General features: G+C 39.3%; 1 protein-coding gene and 1 long non-coding RNA gene across 3 annotated transcripts in view; one reads left to right on the top strand and one right to left on the bottom strand.

Annotated features, from left to right (window-relative positions):
- Window positions 1-20,181, top strand: part of ZNF831 (zinc finger protein 831) — a 31,701-nt gene extending 11,520 nt beyond the window's left edge. The window contains exons 1-6 of one of the 2 annotated variants that reach the window (XM_073309208.1): window positions 1,250-1,280; window positions 3,290-7,620; window positions 8,682-8,827; window positions 14,218-14,390; window positions 17,787-17,956; window positions 18,949-20,181. In XM_073309208.1, coding sequence (XP_073165309.1) covers window positions 3,322-7,620; window positions 8,682-8,827; window positions 14,218-14,390; window positions 17,787-17,956; window positions 18,949-19,800 — 5,640 coding nt within the window. In that variant the 5' untranslated portion in view covers window positions 1,250-1,280; window positions 3,290-3,321 and the 3' untranslated portion in view covers window positions 19,801-20,181. Of the gene's footprint in view, window positions 1-1,249; window positions 1,281-3,289; window positions 7,621-8,681; window positions 8,828-14,217; window positions 14,391-17,786; window positions 17,957-18,948 lie in introns of those variants that run through there. The other variant, XM_073309206.1, reaches the window with a different exon arrangement.
- The window catches only part of LOC140896978 (uncharacterized), a 58,356-nt gene that overhangs the window by 30,241 nt on the left and 6,689 nt on the right, over window positions 1-21,426 (bottom strand). The window lies entirely within an intron of this gene.

Genomic DNA, 21,426 nt, shown 5'->3' with positions numbered 1-21,426 from the left:
CCTTCCAGATGGGCGAAGGAGAGAGAAGGTGCTTTGGGGCTTCTACTCCACTCCTTGTTTCTGCCTACTCCTCCCCAATTTGCTAACCAGTGGAGCTGAGCTGGTGCAGGGGTGAGGGAAGTAATTTGTATCTGCTAAGGAACTGAGGCAGATTGATTGGTCCCCCTTTGTTCAAGTGGAGAAGTACAGTTTGTTCCATGGGCTATGACTGGCTTGATGTAGCTGTACCTTTATAGATGGCTGACCTTTATAGAGGGCTATGCTGCTGTTGTGGTTCAATATCATAGCATAGAGGGGTCTCTAGAGGCTCTTTTAGTTTTATTCATGCTACCTCAGAACTCCTATTTTTAATTTGTAGTCTTGACCCTTATTCCTAGTCTACAGCCTAGAATTTCATCATGGATTTCATTATGATTGAGCAAGTAGCCCTAGCATGTTTGTGAACTGTGACTAGTTCCACCTGATCGCACATACAGGGTTATTCCCACAACTTCTCCATTTGTTCATGTGATATATTAGCTCAATTGAGTCCTGTGCTAACTTTCTCAGTCAACATAGTGGCTGAACCACTATCGGATCTTTGGTTTATCAGCTATTCCAACTGCAATTGAGTGAATAATTCAGATCAACTAATTTAGTTCAGAAGCACCGCCATTTTTCCTGATCATGAATTGTCTGCAAATAGATTGAAAAGTCCTCTAATGTAATTATTTAACATTATTCACAAATTTCTTCAGAGAGTATATCTTACAACGAGTTTGTTGTGAATACCTGCAATGCATGCTGTATGGGTTAGCTATACAAGTCACATGACATAGTTTCAAAATTCAGATTGTTATATTCGATTACAATATTTTCTGTTTATTCTGTGACAGTTCGCTACATAGATCATCCAATTAGGTAGCAGAAACTGTAACAGTGAATTATGTGAGAAGCCAACACAGTGCACATTTCAAATGTCACTGTTGACTGTTATTAAAAAAATGTGCTTTTTGCGACTATTTGCTCTAGTAAACCTAAGTATTTGAATATTCAGAAAAACTAAACACGAAAGGGTTGTGAACATAGATGAATCACAATTTGAATGAATTTTCACAAGAAGTTTTCTACTGTTTAGTCAGGCTCTATTTATGATAGATTATGCTGATATTATCCTGCTATTTCTGCTCTTCCTAATGGTAATTTTAAAGTAACTTATTTTTATGGCTTTCCAACTTGTTTTTACTTTTAGGAAGGGGAGGAGGGGAGAGAGAACAAACCACCAAGGCTAGCCAAATCAGGTTTGTGAAAATAAAAATTGCTCTGAACCTGATAACCAAATCTTGAACCAAAACAAGTATATTGGGACACATTTTCTTAAAGGGTAGCATCCTTTTTGAGTGTGCAAGCTGTACCTACATAATTTTTGCCCAGCTATTCTCTCTCTCTCTCTCTCTATATATATATAAACACAAGGCAACATGTCATCATGGTGTCTCTAATTCATTCAACACATACAAAGACAACTTTGTAAGCTATCTCCACTTTTTGCCTCCAACAGTGTGACCTCTAACATCTGTTATATCTTTTACATATATAAATTTGGATAGTAAAAAAAGGAACCTTTTAAATCTACAGTTTCATTTTGTTTTCACATTTTGATTCCTTGTTTAATTCTGACAGTGTCTTCAGCCTCACTTAAACAAGGTCATTGTATGGGGGCCATGCATAACACTCATTGTTTGTAGCAGTGACTCTTTAATAACTGTCTGTGCAAATTTCCTTGTAATTGTGGCCTGTCTGCATCAGCTGTAGTTAAAAGTATCAAATGCAGATTAAACTGCAGTGCATCCATTACTTTGTATTGTCTCACACTGGAGAGTAGATCTAGACACCAGCTCTTTTTAAGGAATGTTTATTTTAGAAACAGAGACTTGTTATAATTAGAGAGGGACCTGACTGTAACCAAAGTTGGATATGAACTTTCTGAAATGGTAGGGGTATTAGATATGGGATTATGTGACTCACACTCAATTCTTGTTAAAATGCTACATTAAACTCTAATTATGTTTTTTTTTCCAAACATCAGTGGCTTCCAGATTAGTTTCAAAAGACAGAACTAACACAATATATGGTGTCAACAAATTAAACTTATTTATTTAAAACTATATTGAGAGTGATAGATATATAATGAATTTGTCAGTTGTATAGCATCTTCCATCTGAAAATCTCAAAGCCCTAATTCTCAACATCTATGTGAAGTTTGTGAGTAATTAATTGTTAAATCCATTTTACAGATGTGTAAATTTAGGCACTAAGGTTCTGATAGAATACCCATTAAAGTAAATGGAAAACATATCACTGACTTCAATGGGTACTATCAGAACTGGTGTGATTAGGGTCACAACACAAATGAACGGAGGAGTGGGGAATACAATACAGAAATTCTGATTCCCAATCTGCAGTTGTAACTAACAGGCTACACTGCCTCTTGTCAAAGCTTCATTAGGCATGTGTTTTATTTTAAACAGGGTATATTTGTATCCTTTAGTTACTGCATTAATTACAATCATTTATATTTTATATCTGATTAAATGTCCAAGCTTTGTTATTTTTTTTCTGAAGACTGATCTTCAAAAGTGCAGTTGTGTGTGCCACTGTGCATTTGTACCATGTTGGCAGTTGTACATGTGTAAATCAAGTGCGCACAAGAGTGTCCTGATGAAGACTTGGCCTACAAAGTTTAACATTGTATTTTATTAAGCATACTGTTCAGTGAGAATAAGTTAATCATGAATCTTTGGGAGCACTGAAAGCTGCTCATCTAGAAAGTAATTTGGACAAAGATATAACATCAGACTAATGCAAAGTAATTCTATATTACTGTACTATACACTGTATCCTATCCTATACCATTTCCAATATTATGAAAGTGCTTTGATGTCAGTTTGAAGACTAAGATTTTTAATATCTGAGTACCACTTCAGGATAGATTTTAAAAGGAGTCTTTAGCAGTAGGTCTCCTTTGCACTATACTAAACTTTTGTGTAATGTTCCTGTGTTTTGTTAGCTTCCATCCAACAAACCAGAGGTGACACTATTTTAGTAGTGAATAAACTGATTCCTGTACATGTAAAGTTTGTATAAAAAGTTTTGATATTCTTCAGTATGGAAGACCTTATAGAAATATAATTAAATTTTGCATCTACCAGTATAGTAGATGCCTAATTTATATGGCATAATAAACAGCTGAAGAAAATCATGGTTTTTCATTTCAAACATAACTATATGTTGTATTTGTTTCCCATAGATAACTGAACTGGATAACATATAACCTTTGAAATGGAGGCACAGAGGCAAACCCATTCCACAGTTGCACTAGCTGATCAACCAGTTAAAGTCTCATCTCTTCAGGCTGCACAGGGTTCATCAAGTATCAGACAGAGTCCTGTGATTTTTCAGCAGGAACAAGCCCTGTCTCAGACTATATACCTGAAAGCCCTTACCATACCACTGTATCATCCTATCCAGTCAGGATGCTATCAATCAAACCACCAGTTAGCAGCTGGTGGAAGCAGCATAAATCTAGACAGCAGTAATATGCCTTTAATCCTAAACCCACTTCTGCATTCAGAGAGGACAGATCAGCTTCAGTCAGTTGCTCAGAAACAAGCAGGGCAAACTTTGACATTAAACATAGTTAGTTCACCGGTTTTACCATCAAGTTCCTGTTCAAATGCACCTGTTGGAAGTCCAGGGAAATTCAAAAACGCCGGGAAGTACATCTGTAAACACTGTGGACGAGATTGCCTGAAGCCAAGTGTCCTTGAGAAACATATTCGCTCACACACAGGTGAGAGGCCCTTTCCCTGCACCACCTGTGGTATTGCATTTAAAACTCAAAGCAATTTGTATAAACACAGAAGAACCCAAACACATGTCAACAATACCAAGCTGCCCTCAGGGTCTGACAACAGTGGCATAATAGAGGAGAATGAGAAGGCAACAGACAGCATCATGTCACAGCAGGGTGCAAAACGAGACAGCAGTGTCTGTGAAAAGCAGGGGCCAGGGATTAAACAAATAATTTCAGAAACCAGTACCACAGTGGACACTAAAAAATTTCCATCCATTATTTCACTGCCAACACTGAACGCTTTATCGCTTACATCAGAAAGTCAGAAAATAACAACTGATGATTCCTATTGGCCAGAGGCAAGTCAGGGTGCTTCTGAAAGAGAACCAATGCAAGATCCCCAAAACCTATCTTCTCTAGTAGTTTTGCCAGACAGTGTACACCAGAGAAAGATGATACAGGAGCAAAGATTCTCAACAGCAAATAAACATATTCAGTTGCAAAGGCAGCAAGCAACTTATTCAGATAAGCAATGGGACTGCAAACCATCTGACTATAAGCTGAAGAAGTGTGAGAGCACTGATTCTGGATATCTGTCACGCTCTGATAGTACAGAACAACAGATGCTGACCTCCAGCCCCCTGCATAGTCTTTGTGAACAAAGCACAGAGCTGGAAAATGAAACTGCCTTCAGTGGCTTAAGGTGCATGGCAGGAAGTAGTGCAAAACTGGATTCAGCTGAGAAAGCAACAGCCTTGATGCTAGAGAAAAAGAAGCTGGAAGAGCATATCTCAAAACTGATCTCTCATAACAAAGCTGTGGTGGATGATACCCAATTAGACAACGTTAGACCCAGAAAAACAGTGCTTTCCAAGCAGGGCAGTATTGATCTGCCAATGCCTTACACATACAAAGACTCCTTCCATTTTGACATCAGATCTCTTGATGTAAACAGGAAAAAGAATCTTTCCCTTTGTTCAGCAAAATCTACCTTTACACCCATAGAAAAATCCAAGCCATTGTTTTTTCATTCAGTCCCCACGCAATTCTCGACAACAATAGACTGTGTGCCTGTCACAAGAAGCAACTCTTTGCCATTTGTAGAGAGCACAAGAATGGCACATGACAGAGTGGGTAGCTCAAATCTACCATCTCTCACTAGGCAGCCCCTGAATACAAGCTCTTCTAGTTTGTTGCATAGCAACAACCTTGCTACAAGTTCAGTGGATTTTCCTAACAGCCATCCCCGTGCACTTGTCAGACAAACAGCAGTGGATGATTTGCCACTAAGTAATGCAGTCTATGATTATTCTCCCTTTGAGGAGATGAAAGAAACTAAAAAGCCTGGAGCTGGGGGAGAAGGAGTGAACGCTAAATGTAAGAAGTCAACTCAAAGGAAATTAAAAATGTTCTCTCAGGAAAAATGGCAGATGTATGGTGACGAAACATTCAAGAAAATCTACCAAAAAATGAAAAGCAGTCAAACTGCCAAGAAACTGAATCAAAGGGGGGAAAAGGCAACAGACAATATAGGCTTCACCCCTGATCCAAAGGAAGCAGCCAGTGGTGATGGAGTTATTCAGCCAAAAGATGGGAGGAGCTCTTTAAGCGGGAATCTTTCCTCCCCTGTGACCATTTCTAACACAGAATTAAACACTGTGAAATCAAAAACCTGTCCCATTGGTAATCGTGTACTGCATGGTGTCTCCTCAGAAGAGAATGCAGGCAGATTTACAGAACTAATGGAAATGGCACATTCAGTAAATGCTGGTGAACAGAGTGTAATATGCAAAACTTCCCCAAAACATAGCTGCAGCAACAAACATAGTTCAGATAAATATACAGGTGGCAATAACATGTTACTGGCTGTAAGCAGTCATGAAACGAGGCTTCAACTTAAGCAGAGAGCTAGTCAATTAAACTCTAACATGCTGAACACTGATAGTCTGCAAATGCATAATAGTCAATTGGAAGAGTCACATCCTGGGAGCGAATCCAATACCCTCATATTAGATAGTGAAAATATTTTTAATAGTAAAACTTCTCAACATGCACAGATGGCCTTAAGGGCACACAACTGCAGCAGTGGTGAATCTACACAGGAATTCCAAAAGCTACCATCAGAGAGAAAAAAACTGAAAGTCGATGAGCTGAAGAGCAGAGATAATGCAGCTCTAAAATCCAGTCCCAGCTCCGGTAGCGAAAATAACACAGTAGGTGAAACAGTGAAATTGATAGACTGTTATAGTGTACATGCCGTCTCCCTAGCATTAGTTAAACAGTCAGCTAAAGACGGAGAGCAGAATTCAAGCACAGACATGAATGAATCAATCAGCAGTGCTGAAGGCATGGAATATGAGAAAACAATGAAACTCCACATAGAACCCATATATGATAGTGATAATACTGCTAACCTTCTTCCACAATCAGCAAAGGTCTCAACAGCTTCACTTTCTGAATTTCTGGTGCCTGAGTTAAAGAGAGATAATTGTAGTTCTTTTGCCTTAAGTAAGGTGACAGATACAGAAGCCAAAACATGTCCTGTGACAGCAGGAGCAAGAGTGTCACTGCATAGCGGTGATGATGCTGGCATATCTTCCACTACTCAAAATCTGGAGTTTGGTCAGGTAACTCCACCTCTGAAGAAAAATGCATTTTCTCCAAAGTACATCCTTAAATTACCGCAAGAAGAGAGTACTACAGACCTGTCACTTTTAGTGGAACCAGGGCAGGAAAGCATGCCTGGTATTTCTCTACCAGTTCCGATAACCAAAACTTCCTGCACTATCAACAGTAGGACAGTCAGTGTTGATTCTGGTGATGTGTTTTTGTCCCCTTTAGAATTTGAACTGAGACACCAGGCCAAAGCAGTAGGGCTCAGATGGGGTGTACATACAAACTGGAAGGCTCTGGTACCTTGTTCATCAGTCAACTCAAGAACAACTAACATCCCAACCAAGATAGATGACAGCTTTCAGAACCAAAGCTGCAGGCAGAAGGAAATAATCAAAGACACCTGGAAAGAGACTAAGCATAAAGATAACTTAAGTGATCAAATGCAAGCAGACAAGAAGTGGATAAGTACAACTGGTTGCTCTGCACAAACCACAGAGAAGAAAGTGTGCTTTACTTCTATGTACACAGGTGGCTTTTTCATATCTGCCGACATCAAAGGAGAGAATCAGGTCTTACGCCACCTTCACTCAGGAAATAACTCTTTAATAATGACATCTTCATCAGGCAAAGGGGCAACCTCTAGCGGGGACACTGAACAGACAATCATGGGATGGGACACAGATGGTAGCTCTTCAGGCATCCTTAAGGACACTTCACCAGGGTTGCAGGATTTACAGTATTCTGTGTGTTCAATGGACAATTCAAATTATTTTTGCCATTCCTTTGGCACGTTTTATTGCCACACCCTCAGTACTCAACGTAAGGAACTCCCTGCACTGTCCCAAATCAGTTTGACTTGTCTCTCGGGAAACTCAAGGATCTCAAGCACAAAGGGCTCCTTTCCATCACTAAATGCTGAGCCTCAATTAACTTGGTGTTGTTTAACCAGAAGCCTTCCTCTACCTGCTGAGCAAAAGGAGAAGGCCGACTCTGCTTACTCTTCCTTGCACATCTGTAAGAAAAATTCTGGTATTGAAGGCACATTGTCAAAATGTGACTTTTCTTTTATCAAAATGAAAAATATTAGCAAGACTGTGTCCTATGGCTTGACCACTGGGAATTTAAAAACACTGGTTTCATCCTTTTCACAGGGAGAGCAGCTACAGAAGGTAATGTTGTGAATCCTATTTCCTATTTCAGAACAGGGGCACAGTTCTCCAAGATTACTCTTTAATTAGAAAGAATAGGAGAGTGAAGGTTAGGGGGCATATTATTCCAGCGTACATATAAATCCTATTCTGTCCCAGATTATTGAGAGCCTTGAATTAATCTACTTTAACAAAAAAGTGCCTAATTTTTTCTCCCAAAATATGCATGTGTGGGCACACACAGGTGACTATAGATATAAAATACACAGGTACATATGCAAACTGCACATAGCTGCTCATTTTGTGCACAGGACTTGCATATTTTATGGAAATAAGCATGTCCTATTGCATGGAAATTTGGCCAGAAAATTTGCTTAGCCAGAAAAGCATGCTTTAACTTTATTGTAACTTGAATTTTATAGTCTTTGGATTCCTCTATTCCAGCATGTGCTTTTTTCTGTTTTCATTTTAAATTATTATTTGTATTATAGTAGCCCTTAGGAGTCACAGTTGAGGGTCAAGGGACCCATTGTGCTAAGTGCTTTACAAACAAGTAAAAAGGACAGCCCCTGTACCAGAATCTGTTTTGCTTTACACTTGAATTAATAGTGAAAATCTTTCATGAGGATGAACTCACATCTTAACAGAGACACTTGTGTTCATACTTTATAAAATGTTTTTAAGATTTTGAAGGATATTTTTAGTTTAAGAGTAACTCATCAGTTCAAGAGATTTACAGCTCCTGGAAGAATGTCTAAGGTGAACGTCAACCTCACACCCAGCAGGGCAGTACTAGAGCACATACATTATTTTTGCATGGGCCCAGAAAAATATTAAACTTGTCTTATTTTTAATTTTATGGTTAATATTCAGGTAGTGATGAATTTAAACACACAACATATAAATACTTTTTTAAATACAGAAGGAATTTGTTACCAAAGATCATTATTACACTGTTAAATGTAGGATTTACACTATTTGACAACATTCTGTTAATCTAATCAGTTTATTTCTGTAACTCACTCAGAAATGTTCATGTGCTTTGAAGTGCACAAGTATAATCTTCTCACTATTCTCAACAGTCCAGTTCAAAGGCTGGAGGAAGTGGAGCTTCAGAAAATATTGCAGAGCGAGAGAAGAAAGAAATACTTTGCAGAAGGGAAACATTCACAACAAATAAATCCAAGAGGAGCCATAAACAGAAAAAAATGAAAATCAACCCAAAATGGTAAAGAATGTTGTTTTCAACCTCATCCAATATAGGTAGCATTTTACTAAGATAGGTATAAGATTCAGAAACTAAAAACGGGTGCCCCCAAAATGCTAATTAACCAAAACAGAGAAGCATGATGCTTTGGGAAAATGCATGATCATGAAATTAATTATGTTATTTTATAAAGAAAGTGCAAAGCTTTCTAGGCACATCACAAATGTGTCAAAGGCAGAGGGAAACCTTGTCAATTAATGCTCACAGTCGTCTGAAGTTTATAATTTCAAGAGGGAACAAAAGAATCAATTTTTTTTTTCCTGGAGGGACCCAAACTTTGAACCTTTAGTTCTCTAATTGCAGATGAAGTACAAGGCAGAACTACGAAGAACTGTATTATTATTTAGGTCTTACTTGATGTTTTTGTGGTATCCCAGGTTTTTTTGCTCTTGATAGATGTCACCCATAAAGCCATTGCATGGCCAAAAGCCATGCCTGGCCTGTGATCTGATAATCTGGGTCAAACTGCATTGAGCCAAAGCATTCCTGGTTACCGTAGAGACAAGAGAATTTCTCTTCTGGATCAAGAAAAGATCTTTTTACACAGCAGTTAGTACAGGATTTGCTGCTATGCTAAGGAAGACCGGGTTGGTGACTGGGAGACAAATTTAACCCTAGAGTAAGTGGGTACAGCTCCAAAAACTTCAGTGTCTGCTTGCACTAAATTTAAATTTGCCCTGGCAGAATAACATTATCCTGGATAAACTGGGTGAACACTATAAAGACAGAGGGCCGTAATCAGAAGTGATGATAATGACACCTCAGTAAACCGACAAGCCAGCATCAATGAATTTGAATTGATGTAACATGTGTAACCCACATACCTCCTGTGTGTGGTGTTTTGTCCCATCTAGTGGCACGGAGACCACTGAGCCCTGGTCTACACTAGGACTTTAAGTCGAATTTAGCAGCATTAAGTCGATGTAAACCTGCACCCGTCTACATGATGAAGCCCTTTATTTCGAATTAAAGGGCTCTTAAAATTGATTTCCTTACTCCATCCCTGACAAGTGGATTAGCGCTTAAATCGGCCTTGCCGGGTCGAATTTGGGGTACTGTGGACACAATTCGACAGTATTGGCCTCTGGGAGCTATCCCAGAGTGCTCCATTGTGACTGCTCTGGACAGCACTATCAACTCAGATGCACGATTGTCTGCCATTGCTCTGACGCAGGGAGGGGCGACTGATGACATGGCTTACAGGGAGTTAAAATCAACAAAGGGGGTGGCTTTACATCAAGGAGTATTTCAGGCAGGACTTCACGGAGGGTTCCAATAAGAAATGGTGCACCTAAGTTATTGTTTTTATTGGAACAAGCAGGTTGGTCTGGCCTCTGATTGATACATGGCTAGATTTACCTCGCTGCACCTTCTCTGTGAGTGACTGCAGTGTGACATAGAGGAATGAGTCCTCTAGACAGGGGGAAGAGGGGGGGTTTGCAAATGAGTACAAAACAGATCTGGTCTATTTCTTGTTTTGATACACTCCAGCTATCTTTTACATCTTTGACTGGCAGCAGACAGTGCAGAAGGACTGCATGCCATCCACATCTCATGGCTGCTCAGCAGTAGATGGTACAATAGGACTGCTAGCCATCCTCATCTCTTGCCTGCCCGGCAGAAAATGGTACAAGAGGACTGCTAGCAATCCGTATCGCCTGCCTGCTCACCATAAGATGGTTCAATAGGATTGACTGCAGGACTAAAGAGAATGACCTGATCAAGTCACTCCAAATTTAGTCGCTGCGCCCATGTCTGCCCAGGCGCTCCTGATCGACCTCACAGAGGCGACCAGGAGCACCTCGGACATGACGATGACGGCTACCAGTCCTACTGTACCGTCTGCTGCCATAAGGCAAGGGGTTGCTGCTGCTGTGTAGCAATGCAGTACCACGTCTGCCAGCACCCAGGAGACATTCGGTGACAGTTACCTGAGCGGGCTCCATACTGGCCGTGGTATGGCATCTGCACAGGTAACTCAAGAAAAAAGGCGCAAAACGATTGTCTGCCCTTTCTTTCACGGAGGAAGGGAGGGAACGGGGGCCTGACGATATGTACCCAGAACCACCTGCAACAATGTTTTAGCCCCATCAGACATTGGGATCTCAACCCAGAATTCCAATGGGCAGCGGAGACTGCGGGAACTGTGGGATAGCTACCCACAGTGCAACACTCCAGAAGTCGACGCTTGCCTCGGTACTGTGGAAGCACTCCGCTGAGTTAATGCACTTAATGCATTTAGAGCATTTTCTGTGGGGACAAACACACTCGAATATATAAAACCGATTTCTAAAAAAACGACTTCTATAAATTCGACCTAATTTCGTAGTGTAGACATACCCTTAGAGAGAGAGATTAATAAGTCTGCTCTACAGCCTTAGCTAACAGCCATGTGGCTTTTAGCTCATGCAGTAGAGGCTCATGCACTAAGCTCCAGAGGAGGTCCCAGCTTCAATCCTGCTCGCTGACGACCAGGGTCTGTTGGTGTTATACATGTATTGAGGGGGTAATGACAGGGTAGTAAATGATAGGGTAGTAACTGGAGGAGCATCCAACAGAAGGATATAAGAAGGTATAAATTGCAGGCATGAGGATTTTCCAGTACTGTTAACTGATGCTTATTTGAGAGGAGTGAGTCAAAGCCTCTGAGCCACTGAGGCAAAGGCTGCCAATTTAATTTTTCTCCAATAGGACCACATCTAATCTGGACCTAATGTGAATGCATGTCCCCATCCTGATTTGTGTCACTGTATGTTTGATGACCGAGCTTTGCTATCAACTAAACTACTGCCATTAATGTGACTGTATCTATGGGCTCTGTCCTGTAATATGCTTTGTGCAGGCAGAGTCCTGCAACTGTGGAAAACCTCACTGAATTAAAATTAGTGGGCCCTATGCAGAAGTAAGGGTCTATGCACACAAAGCTCAGTCCAGGATCAGGGCTTAAAGTGCTCAATTCTGCTGTCCTGAAACAGGAAAAATCTCTATTGACTTTAACAGAATTACAAGATCAGACCTTCAGGGCTGAATTGCCTTCTTTCTACTTGTCAGTTCTTTTCCTGGCAATCCCTGCCCCCCATACACATTTTCAGAAACTCTCACGTGACTGTTTTCAGTTCCTGTTTATCACACACTTTTCTGTTTTAGAGGAAATGAATTAAGAATGCTGCAAAGCTTTCCTGTAGCACTGTACGTTGTCACACATGTTTTTTTCTAGTTCATGCCTCTTGAACAATTGTAACATGGTAAGAAAAGGGATAGGATAAAAAAAACCACCACTAACCCTCTTAAGTGACAAGAAGTAGGGCTCTATATTGATAAATTAAAAAGAAAAAAAGAATGAATTTAGGCCAGAATTGAAATTAAAAGTTATGTTGTATTTCCGATAGATAAAACAAAGGTGTAATGAATTTATGCCAAGGGTGCAGCTGTGGGTCTCTTCTGCCTCCATAGTTCCACAAACTGTGGACTAGCTTCCGGGGTTCTCAAACTGGGGGTCAGGACCCCTCGGGGGTCACAAGGTTATTACATGGGGGGGTCGCAAGCTGTCAGCCTCCACTCCAAACCCCAACATTTGCCTCCAGCATTTATAATGGTGTTAAATATACAAAAACGTGTTTTTTAATTTATATGGGGGGTTGCACTCAGAGGCTTGCTATATGAAAGGGGTCACCAGTACGAAAGTTTGAGAACCAATGAGCTAGATCATGGTGGTTGGAAAGAATTTGCTGGGTTTTGTGTGTTCTCTCTCTCTCTCATTTCTCTTTCCCATGACTTAATCCTTTAGCTATTTTGGTCTATAGAATATATTTAATGCACAAATAAGCTGTTAAAAACAATTTAGAAAACATGAGCTCAATCCTTTAGTCTCTACTCAGTCAATGGGCATTTTGCCTGTCTCAGGTTTCCAGGACTGGACCCTAAGTCAGTAGTCTAACCCAAATCTGCCTTCAGATACCCATATGGGACTCCCAATTAAGTCATACATGGGCCAAATTCTCTTGTCTGAGGCCCAGTGATTCTGAAAAAAAGATTTCACTTGTTAAGCAAAAAAGCAGGCTGAGCATAGAGAAAGCAGCTCAATGAGCCAAATGCCTTAAAGAGACAAGCATAAATGGGACCATATATTGGTTTAAGCTACAGCCAAGGAGAGAATAATAAAAACAGAGAACTAAGAGCTGACCTGTGCCATCTAAATAGTCTAGTCACATTCCTTTAGGGCCAGACTTTTTGTCCTGACCTCTGAATCTGTGCACTTATTTTTCAAAAAATAACGGAGTGCCCTCATTTTACATGGCAGATAGTCATTTGAATGCATGGATCGCACATTTAGGGAGCTAGTTGCCCAAACCAGGCACACAAATGCAAGTTTGTTTGTTTTTACACACAGAAATGTTCATGTAAATCTATGGGCTGGCTAAAAATTTGGCACTTACAAAGCCTTGTTCTTGATGCTGAATCCCACGCAAGCCCAGACTCTGAGACCCTTCTGTTAGCCTGAGCCCAAACATCTACACTGCAATTTTATAGCCCAGCAGCCTGAACCTTGTGAGCCTGTCAGCTGAGATAGGCCAGCCATGGGTGTTTTACTACAGTGGAGCCAAATCTGAAGTGATTTAAGACCACATCTCCCACTGACTTTCAGTGACATTCTAAGGTACATTTGAAAGTCCCACTCATTATGACTCACACAGATGTGAGGTGCTGTCATATTTTGGAAGCTAGGTGAGTATTTCTTCATCAGCATTCCCAAGGAGACATCTTCTGATGTGTAAACTTAACTAATAGGCTTTTGTCACTTCAAAGCAAAAACCAGAGAACTCAAACTCCTTGATCTAAGTCCTTGAAATATTTATGTTCTTTAGTAGTGATAAGCAAACAGTAGCACATAAGAAATTGAGCCAGAGGCCACTTGCAGACAAGTACATGTGTCCTTGTGTGACCCTGGTCCTTGAGGTATGATCTTGTTTTGATATCTTGCCTGGTTGCAAAATCTGTGGATTTCCTGCAGAGTACACAGCCCTTTCCTTTCGATGCACCAAGGTTTGAAGTCTTTACTCAATTTTTACACAATCCTACTCAGCCAAAGCTTCCACCAACTCCAGTAAAATTAAGAACTTCAGGATTTTGCCCATTGCTACTAAGGCTCTCTAATATAGGATTTTTTGTGGCATACATAAAAGTAACATTTCCTTTATTCATTATAGTCGTACCTTCTATAAGCCAGTTTCAGCCCCAGTGGAATTCCAGTCAAGTTGTGATAATACTCTACTAAGGCTACTTTTAAATAGCAACTACTTACAACATATCTGTTTGTGTTTTCACTGAAAATGGTATATTTTACAATGCAGGTCCAAAGGGAACCACATGCACGGATATAGTCAGCTGAAAACTAACAAGCTGAGCAAGCAACACTGGCTTCCAAACAGGACACTAGATTCTCTGAAAAAGCATCAGCTGCTCCACACACATGATAGCCTTAATCAATGCGAGAAATGCCACTCTCCTGCGTCAAAATTGCAAGGTAAGGATTACTCACCTATTCATGTTTGCAAGCGTGTAATATTCTTTTATTAATTTTTAATATAAACCAATTTATCTGATACATATTATGTTTCATATATGGCTGCAAATATTGTATTTCCTCCCTTTGCAATGATGTTCTTATGACCATCAAAGCAAATCAGGGCCCAACTTTTCAAAATCCCCATCTGCCTATACCTTTGTAAGAGAAGCTAGATACTGGGAAAATGTGTTATTTGATAATAAACATGCCTGGTGCCAGCCCTAGGGAAAAAAAACTTTGTCTATAGAACAGGTAAAGTTGTAGACAGTGGGTCTCCTTTCACTGCCACCCATCTCCTGATGACTGGAACAACTGATGAGATCTCTGAGTCACTAGGTACAGCTATCCTTCATGGAAGTGCCCAAGTAGTCTACAGTTCTTCATAGGGGTGGACTGCACAAGAGTTAGTGGTATCCTCAAATACACAATAAGTTTATATTTATACAATAATTTATATCAGTCAGTTTTATATTGTTATTCCTGAAATAAAGGAATTTAGGATAGTTCAAATTAATAAATGGACATAACAATAACTTAGTTCTTCTATGGCAGTGTTCATTTGAAGTGCTTGACAAAAATTAATAATTCGGTTTCTTAATACATTGTGAGGTACAGAAAGAACCTGAAATGAAGCCACTTCTGGAGTGAAACACATCAACCTGTTTAGTGATAACATGAATCTTGATTTTACTTTTGATCTGAAAAAGGGGCCTCAGCATCCTGGTTCAGAACTTCAGTATTGATTCAGAAGAGTGCTTCCTCTTAAATCACCAGCCCTGCTGCCTGCAATATCTGGGCTCAGCAGACTGTAAATAAAGTGCTCTGAATTATCAAGTTATAAATAAAATACAAATTGTATATATCTATATATAGGAGACAGAGAAATTGTACAACTCAAATATGGTTGAAAAAAATCACTAATTCTGTTATTAGAATCATAATCATGTCTAATTGTTGACACAGCAGATTTATAGTTTATTTGCTGTGCTGCACTGTTATATTTTGCAGTAAAAATATTTTTGAACATTTCTGTTTTTCTGCTAAAAGATTCTATAATTCTATTGCATAATAAATTAACCTTGTAGTACTTATTCAAATAAATAAAAATATGGATTGAGGGGTTTTAGTAGCTTATGTATTCTGGTTTAAGTGCCATATGTATATAAAGTAAAGAGAGTACTCCAGAAATTTGCTGGCATTCTGTGCTGAATTTTATGGATGAGCCGCACTGCTGATTCTGGGCACAATTCCTCACAAGTCAAATACTATTTATGAACACAGAAAGAATGGAAGCAGAGACAAGGTTTTGATACAAGAAAAGTTGCACGTGCGAACTGAACATAAACATAGAGAGAGCCCCTTATTGTAAATCAGCCAATCTCTCTCTACTCATTAGATTGGTTAGACTGTTCCCTCATGTTACACAGCCATACAAGGGATAAGGCCCACATTTCCCACATGCACATTTGCCTAAGACCAAGCAAGATTATACTTCCAGCACAAGAGGCATGGAGGAATTGTGCCTTGTGGGTCTATTGCCTGGGTGGTATCTTGTTCAGGGCTCTGCCTTAAGGCACAAAATCCATATCTAAGTATAGCTCACAGGGTTGAAAATCTGGGCCATTATTTGTGATAAGTAGGTGTATGTCTCATTTGTAATAGGAAATTAGTGTTGACCATGGTGCTGAAATCAGGGAAGTTTATGAGGTTGATGTATGATCACATTGGTAGGTAAACAGAGTGATCTGTAGTAAAACATTTTAAAACATTTCAAAATGATAGCTCCCCACTGCCTTCTTCCAACGTCTAGTCAATTTCATTTTCTCCCTGCAGGCAGAAAATGAAATGGACAAGAGCCTTGCAGGTAATCTGCCAGAGGCTGAGCACTGTGACTGCCTTCCCAGCTCTCAGCCTGCCCAGCTACCAGTGGCTGAGAGCCCTGTGCTCAGCCTCCCTGTCTCCCCCCAGGCTAGGGCTGAGCACCCCAGCTCTCTGTCTCTCTGGCAGCCCACCCGGAAGGCTCTTGTCAAGCTCACTTTCTGAAAACAAAGTTTACAAGAGCCTTCCAGGCAGGCGCCAGCAAGCTGAAAAATTCCACTGTTGTTTTCCCCCAAATTGAGTTTGTCTAGAAATCCCTTTCTGTGAAAAATGTTCATTTTGAGTTTCATCATGACCTGGGACAAAACATTTTTTCAAAAATTGGAAACTTCTTGCAGGAAGGAATTCCAACTTCCAGCCAGCTCTACTGACTTATCCCTTTTGTGATCAGCAATAGCACGTAGCAGCAGTGTGCAGTGCAATAAAAGGCGAATTATCATATAATTCCAATCAACAGAAGAATCATTTGCTGTCTTTTTTGACTATTTGTATCTCACCCTGATCCTCTCCATTTATCTAATTTATCTAATTAGTTAGCTACTTAATGCTAGTAACCTGGGAGATATGAGCTGGTATAGTTGCAATATACAAGAGCTGGCTGTTTCTTATGATGGATTCTGCCAGTACTCCCTGAGGAAGAGCTCTGTGTAAGCTCAAAATCCTGTCTCTTTCACCAACAGAAGCTGGTCCAATCAAAGATATTACCTCACTCACCCAGCTTGTCTGTTTTATAGCCTGCGACCAACAGGGGTACAACAACACTGCAATTACTACTTGCCACTGCAATGTGGCAAAGCAACTTAACTGTAGTAGGTCCTTCCAGTTCGGTCCCTTTTCCATTCTGAAATTTGAAGTTCAGATACTTTCTGGCCATTCCCTTGGCTTGCAGTTTTGTATCTCATTAACATTTCTTCCCTAACTTCTTTTCCTACTCCCTTGTTCTTATTAACACATCTCCTTCTACCCTTCTCCCCCACTACCTCACCCCCCGGCCTCTATCATTTAAATTTTTGTATAAAGATACATGAAGGATAGAAAGGTAAGCAAATTCTGAAGAAAAAAGTATTTAAGATCTTTTATTGGAATCAAAACTTCAAAATTTGCTTCACTGGTATTCACGAGATCTTTAAGTTGCTTCCCATGAAGATATGTACATGCAAAATTTTGCTCACAAGAATTTTTAATTGAAAAGAAGGGCTGAAGAAGATTCACTCAGGAATATTCATGAAAAGTCACTCAGCTTGAATAGCAGATTACAAATAGCAACTACTCAACACAGCTGCTAACAGTTTGCAAGGAATCCAGAGGTGAAAGTACATTAGGATAAATCATGTTCAGAATTAATTCGATACAACAATTTAAGAAGTCAAAATCTGTCCATAGATATAAAAAAAAGAAAAAAAAAGGTTTATGGAAAACTCATTGAGCACTGTATCTAACCTTAAAAATCTCTCTAAATCATCTCTTTCCCAACAGATAACTATCTCCCCCAGCAGGAGGAGCTATCTTGCCCCACCTCAGACAAGCCAGTGTCCAAAGGGAATATTCATAAGAAAGAAGACAGGAATCACAAAAATAACTCAGGAATATTTTCACCAGCTGGGCATCCAAGCAAATTCAGGCAAAAAGGCAAACTGGATGGAAAAGTAGGTGTTTTACCTGTAATTCTTTGTTAAATACACAGATGACGACACTGATTTTAGAAAACTTCAATTTCACCCTATTGTTATTTGAAAGCTCTGCAGTTTAATTTTTTCCCATTTATTTGCTTCTCAGATTTTGTGTTTTTACAAATGCTGCAAAGATGGTAAGGTAACATGGCTGCAAAAACATTCAAAATCACTGAATTTAGAATGTTTTTGCAATGAAAATAACATAACTTGAAATGGCATTTCTCTCACTGTCACAGCTACTATATGAGTTTTGAATATATTAGTATAAATTACTATTGTAAAATTACATTTTTATGAAAATTAATTCTCATATTTAGGAATCTAACTCTTCAGATGCTCCTCAACAAACCAACTTTGCTGTAGATGCACACCCACCTTGGTATTTCTATACTGCTCACAAACAACATAATAAACCCTGTGTTTTTAGCTCCTTAATGCTTCAGTTATACACACTCCCTTGCAATGTGTACATAGTATTTCAACATAAAGAAAATCAACCGGACACCATGTAACCATGCAGTTAGTCAGCAACCCCCTATTTCAGCCATAAGCTATCACCTAGCTAAAAAGCAAAAAACAAAATACACACAGACACACCAACAACCAACAAAAAAACCTTCAACAACTAACCAATAGTGGAGAAATGCACAAGTAATTTACCTCATTTATTAGAAATTAGCAATCACTGGAGGGATGAATACTTTGTCTTGTAGTTATGACAAAAAGGAAAGCAAATATAATCACAATTGTAGAGATGAAGGACCACATTTATGCCTGTATAACTCAGTTGATCTCAACAGAGTTACACCCAATATAAACAGTCTTATAGTCATGTGGATATAGTCAACATAATTGTTATTTCATTCTCTTTACAAAGGATGAAATTGCTTTGGATTGAAAATTTTAATGTAAATTGAAATTCATTTCCTTCCCGATCCTTCCCCCCCTGCCCACATCTGCTGCAGGATGTTACTAGACCAACTGAGAAACACTCAAGAGGCAATTTCTTTCTTCAGAACTTTAATGCAACTCCAGGATTACCTATGGTAACATGCTCGTGTTCATCACCAGCTAAAGCAGCCATGCGAGAAACAAACAATGATCTGAACATCTGCTGTTTAATGGCTCAACCTCTCATGCTTCAGAAATCATTTCCAGTGGAGTCACAGCCAAATGCTCATTCTGACCCTGTGGAGTCCTCTCTTTGGTCTTTTCCTTTTGATTTTGTAGGCACTGGCACATGCTGCCAGCATGTGAGTATGGGTTCAGAGGTTACTGCTCCTTTTTTCTTATGTCCAGAAGCTAACCACAAAAATATACTCAATGTAGAGTCACAAGGTCAAACTTTTACTGCATTATACCCATTGATCCAGACCTCAGGAAAGGAGGAACATCCAATGGAAGGAAATTCTTACTCAGCTCTGAAGGACAAACTTAATCCTAGTTCCAAAACTGTGTGTTCAGCTTCATTGGGATCAAAGGTAAACACCCTTCCTGAGACATCAATCGCAAGTACTAGCTTACCTAGCACAGCTAATATACAGGGGATAAACTCTTCTGATACCAGTCCTCATGGATGCGTGGACAAGAACGGAGCCTGCTTACAATCAGATGGCCATGGAACACTTAATGAAACTGGCACTAATACTTTTAAAGAGCCCTCATTTCCCTTCAGTCCCACAGAGTCCACAGCTAGCTCTGAAACACCTTCCAAAACGTACAAAACAAGAGGGTTAGAGATGATAAGGAAACAAACCCGAGTGGAATACGCTGACACAAGCAGTGATGATGAAGACAGGCTAGTTATAGAAATATAGCAAACAGGACACTGCCACAGCAGATGGATGTATGACGGTGCATTATAGAGAGAAATGCCTTGGAAATTGTAGATCATTGATCTGACTTTTTGAAGCACCTTAACATCAGAATAGCCATTCCTGCACAGTATAGGCAAAGTTCTCTTCTAAGAACAACCGTTCTTCTTTGCAAGGACTCAGGCTTCTTTTACATATTTTAATGCTTTTGTATGGAGCAAGGAAGCAGTTAAATTATATATTTAAATGCACAAGGTGGTTCCCAACTCCACTAAACCTCATCAATCCCACATAACACCCACAATCCCCAGTTCACAGAGACTGTATTATAAAGACACTGCAGTGTATTTGTTTACCAATAATGATAAAACAGCTATCAGCCACCTTAATGCATAAGTTGAGGTGTAGATTGTAACAAACCATTGGGTATATTTTCATCCCTGTGCTACCCTTTTTAGTAATTATTTCCAGCTTTGCTGGAAGTTATGTATGTACATTGGGAGGAAGATATATCCCCCATGTATCTATGATATTGAGAGATGTCACACAAATACTGACTTTTTCCATGTTGTACAATGGTCAATGCTTCTTTGTGACAAAATGACACAAGCATGCCCTGCTTTGTGTTTTGTGCCTTTTCTGCTGAGATCTACTGAAATATTTTATTCTTTAGCTCTACTTTGAGGAATTGGGGTGTAAATAGGTAATGTCAATGTTTCTTTGTAATGAGATTTTTAACACAGAGATTTTCTCTGATCAGATTTTCGGATTGTGCTCTAAAAGCAAGTTACACTGTTTTGTTTTATTTTGTTCTGAAGTTTAGCCCAAATGTAAATCAACTTCTGCTTTGAAACCCAACATTTACTTTGTTTACATGAAAACATCTCCAGTCAGTAAAATACCAGATACACTTACCATTCACTAGAAAGCTAGTTTAAACTGACAGAGAAAGTTTGAAATCATTGCACTGCTGTACTAGAGTCAAATTTTATACTTACCTTTGCTATGAGGTTTTTGTATGATTTGGACTCATATACAGGATTTTATGGATTAACTTTCATGTGATAGTCATAATTGCATGTACTTTAAGGAAAGAATAATCATGCAATCATGCACAAGTGAGGCTGTATGGGTCCTAGTCATAAATAGGTCTAGTGTACTATCTATGTATGTCAGAGAAACATATGCATATTGTAAGAAGTGAATGAAAAGTGCCAGAATGGCAACCCTTCTGTGGATACACACAAATGGAACCAAATGCTAAGCTCTACGTCATCCCTTTACACTCATATGCATTATGAATGTGACCATAGTTCCAATTTGCCCTGCAGAGAGCTTTTTATTTAGCATCAAATTATGTTGGTATATATTTTTACTGTTAGGTAAATTGATATCATGATCAGAGTGCTATACTGATTTCTAATTATAAATACTAGTGCCCTTGTGTTGAAAAAGGTTAATGGGGTTAGCAGGATTTTTTCTTTGTCAGCAGTAAAGCACACAGAATAAAGAATAACCTACAAAGTCTTTATTTGTTCCTTATAAAAATACTACCATATTCATTTCCAAAATCAGAGAGATTTCAGTAGGGTTCCTACAGGATTTGGGAACATGATTGCATGGAAGAAT

The sequence above is a fragment of the Lepidochelys kempii genome, chromosome 13, assembly GCF_965140265.1.
Source record: "Lepidochelys kempii isolate rLepKem1 chromosome 13, rLepKem1.hap2, whole genome shotgun sequence".
Taxonomy (NCBI): domain Eukaryota; kingdom Metazoa; phylum Chordata; order Testudines; family Cheloniidae; genus Lepidochelys; species Lepidochelys kempii.
Note: the sequence above shows the minus strand (reverse complement) of the source record. Positions and strands in the feature narration are given on the sequence as shown.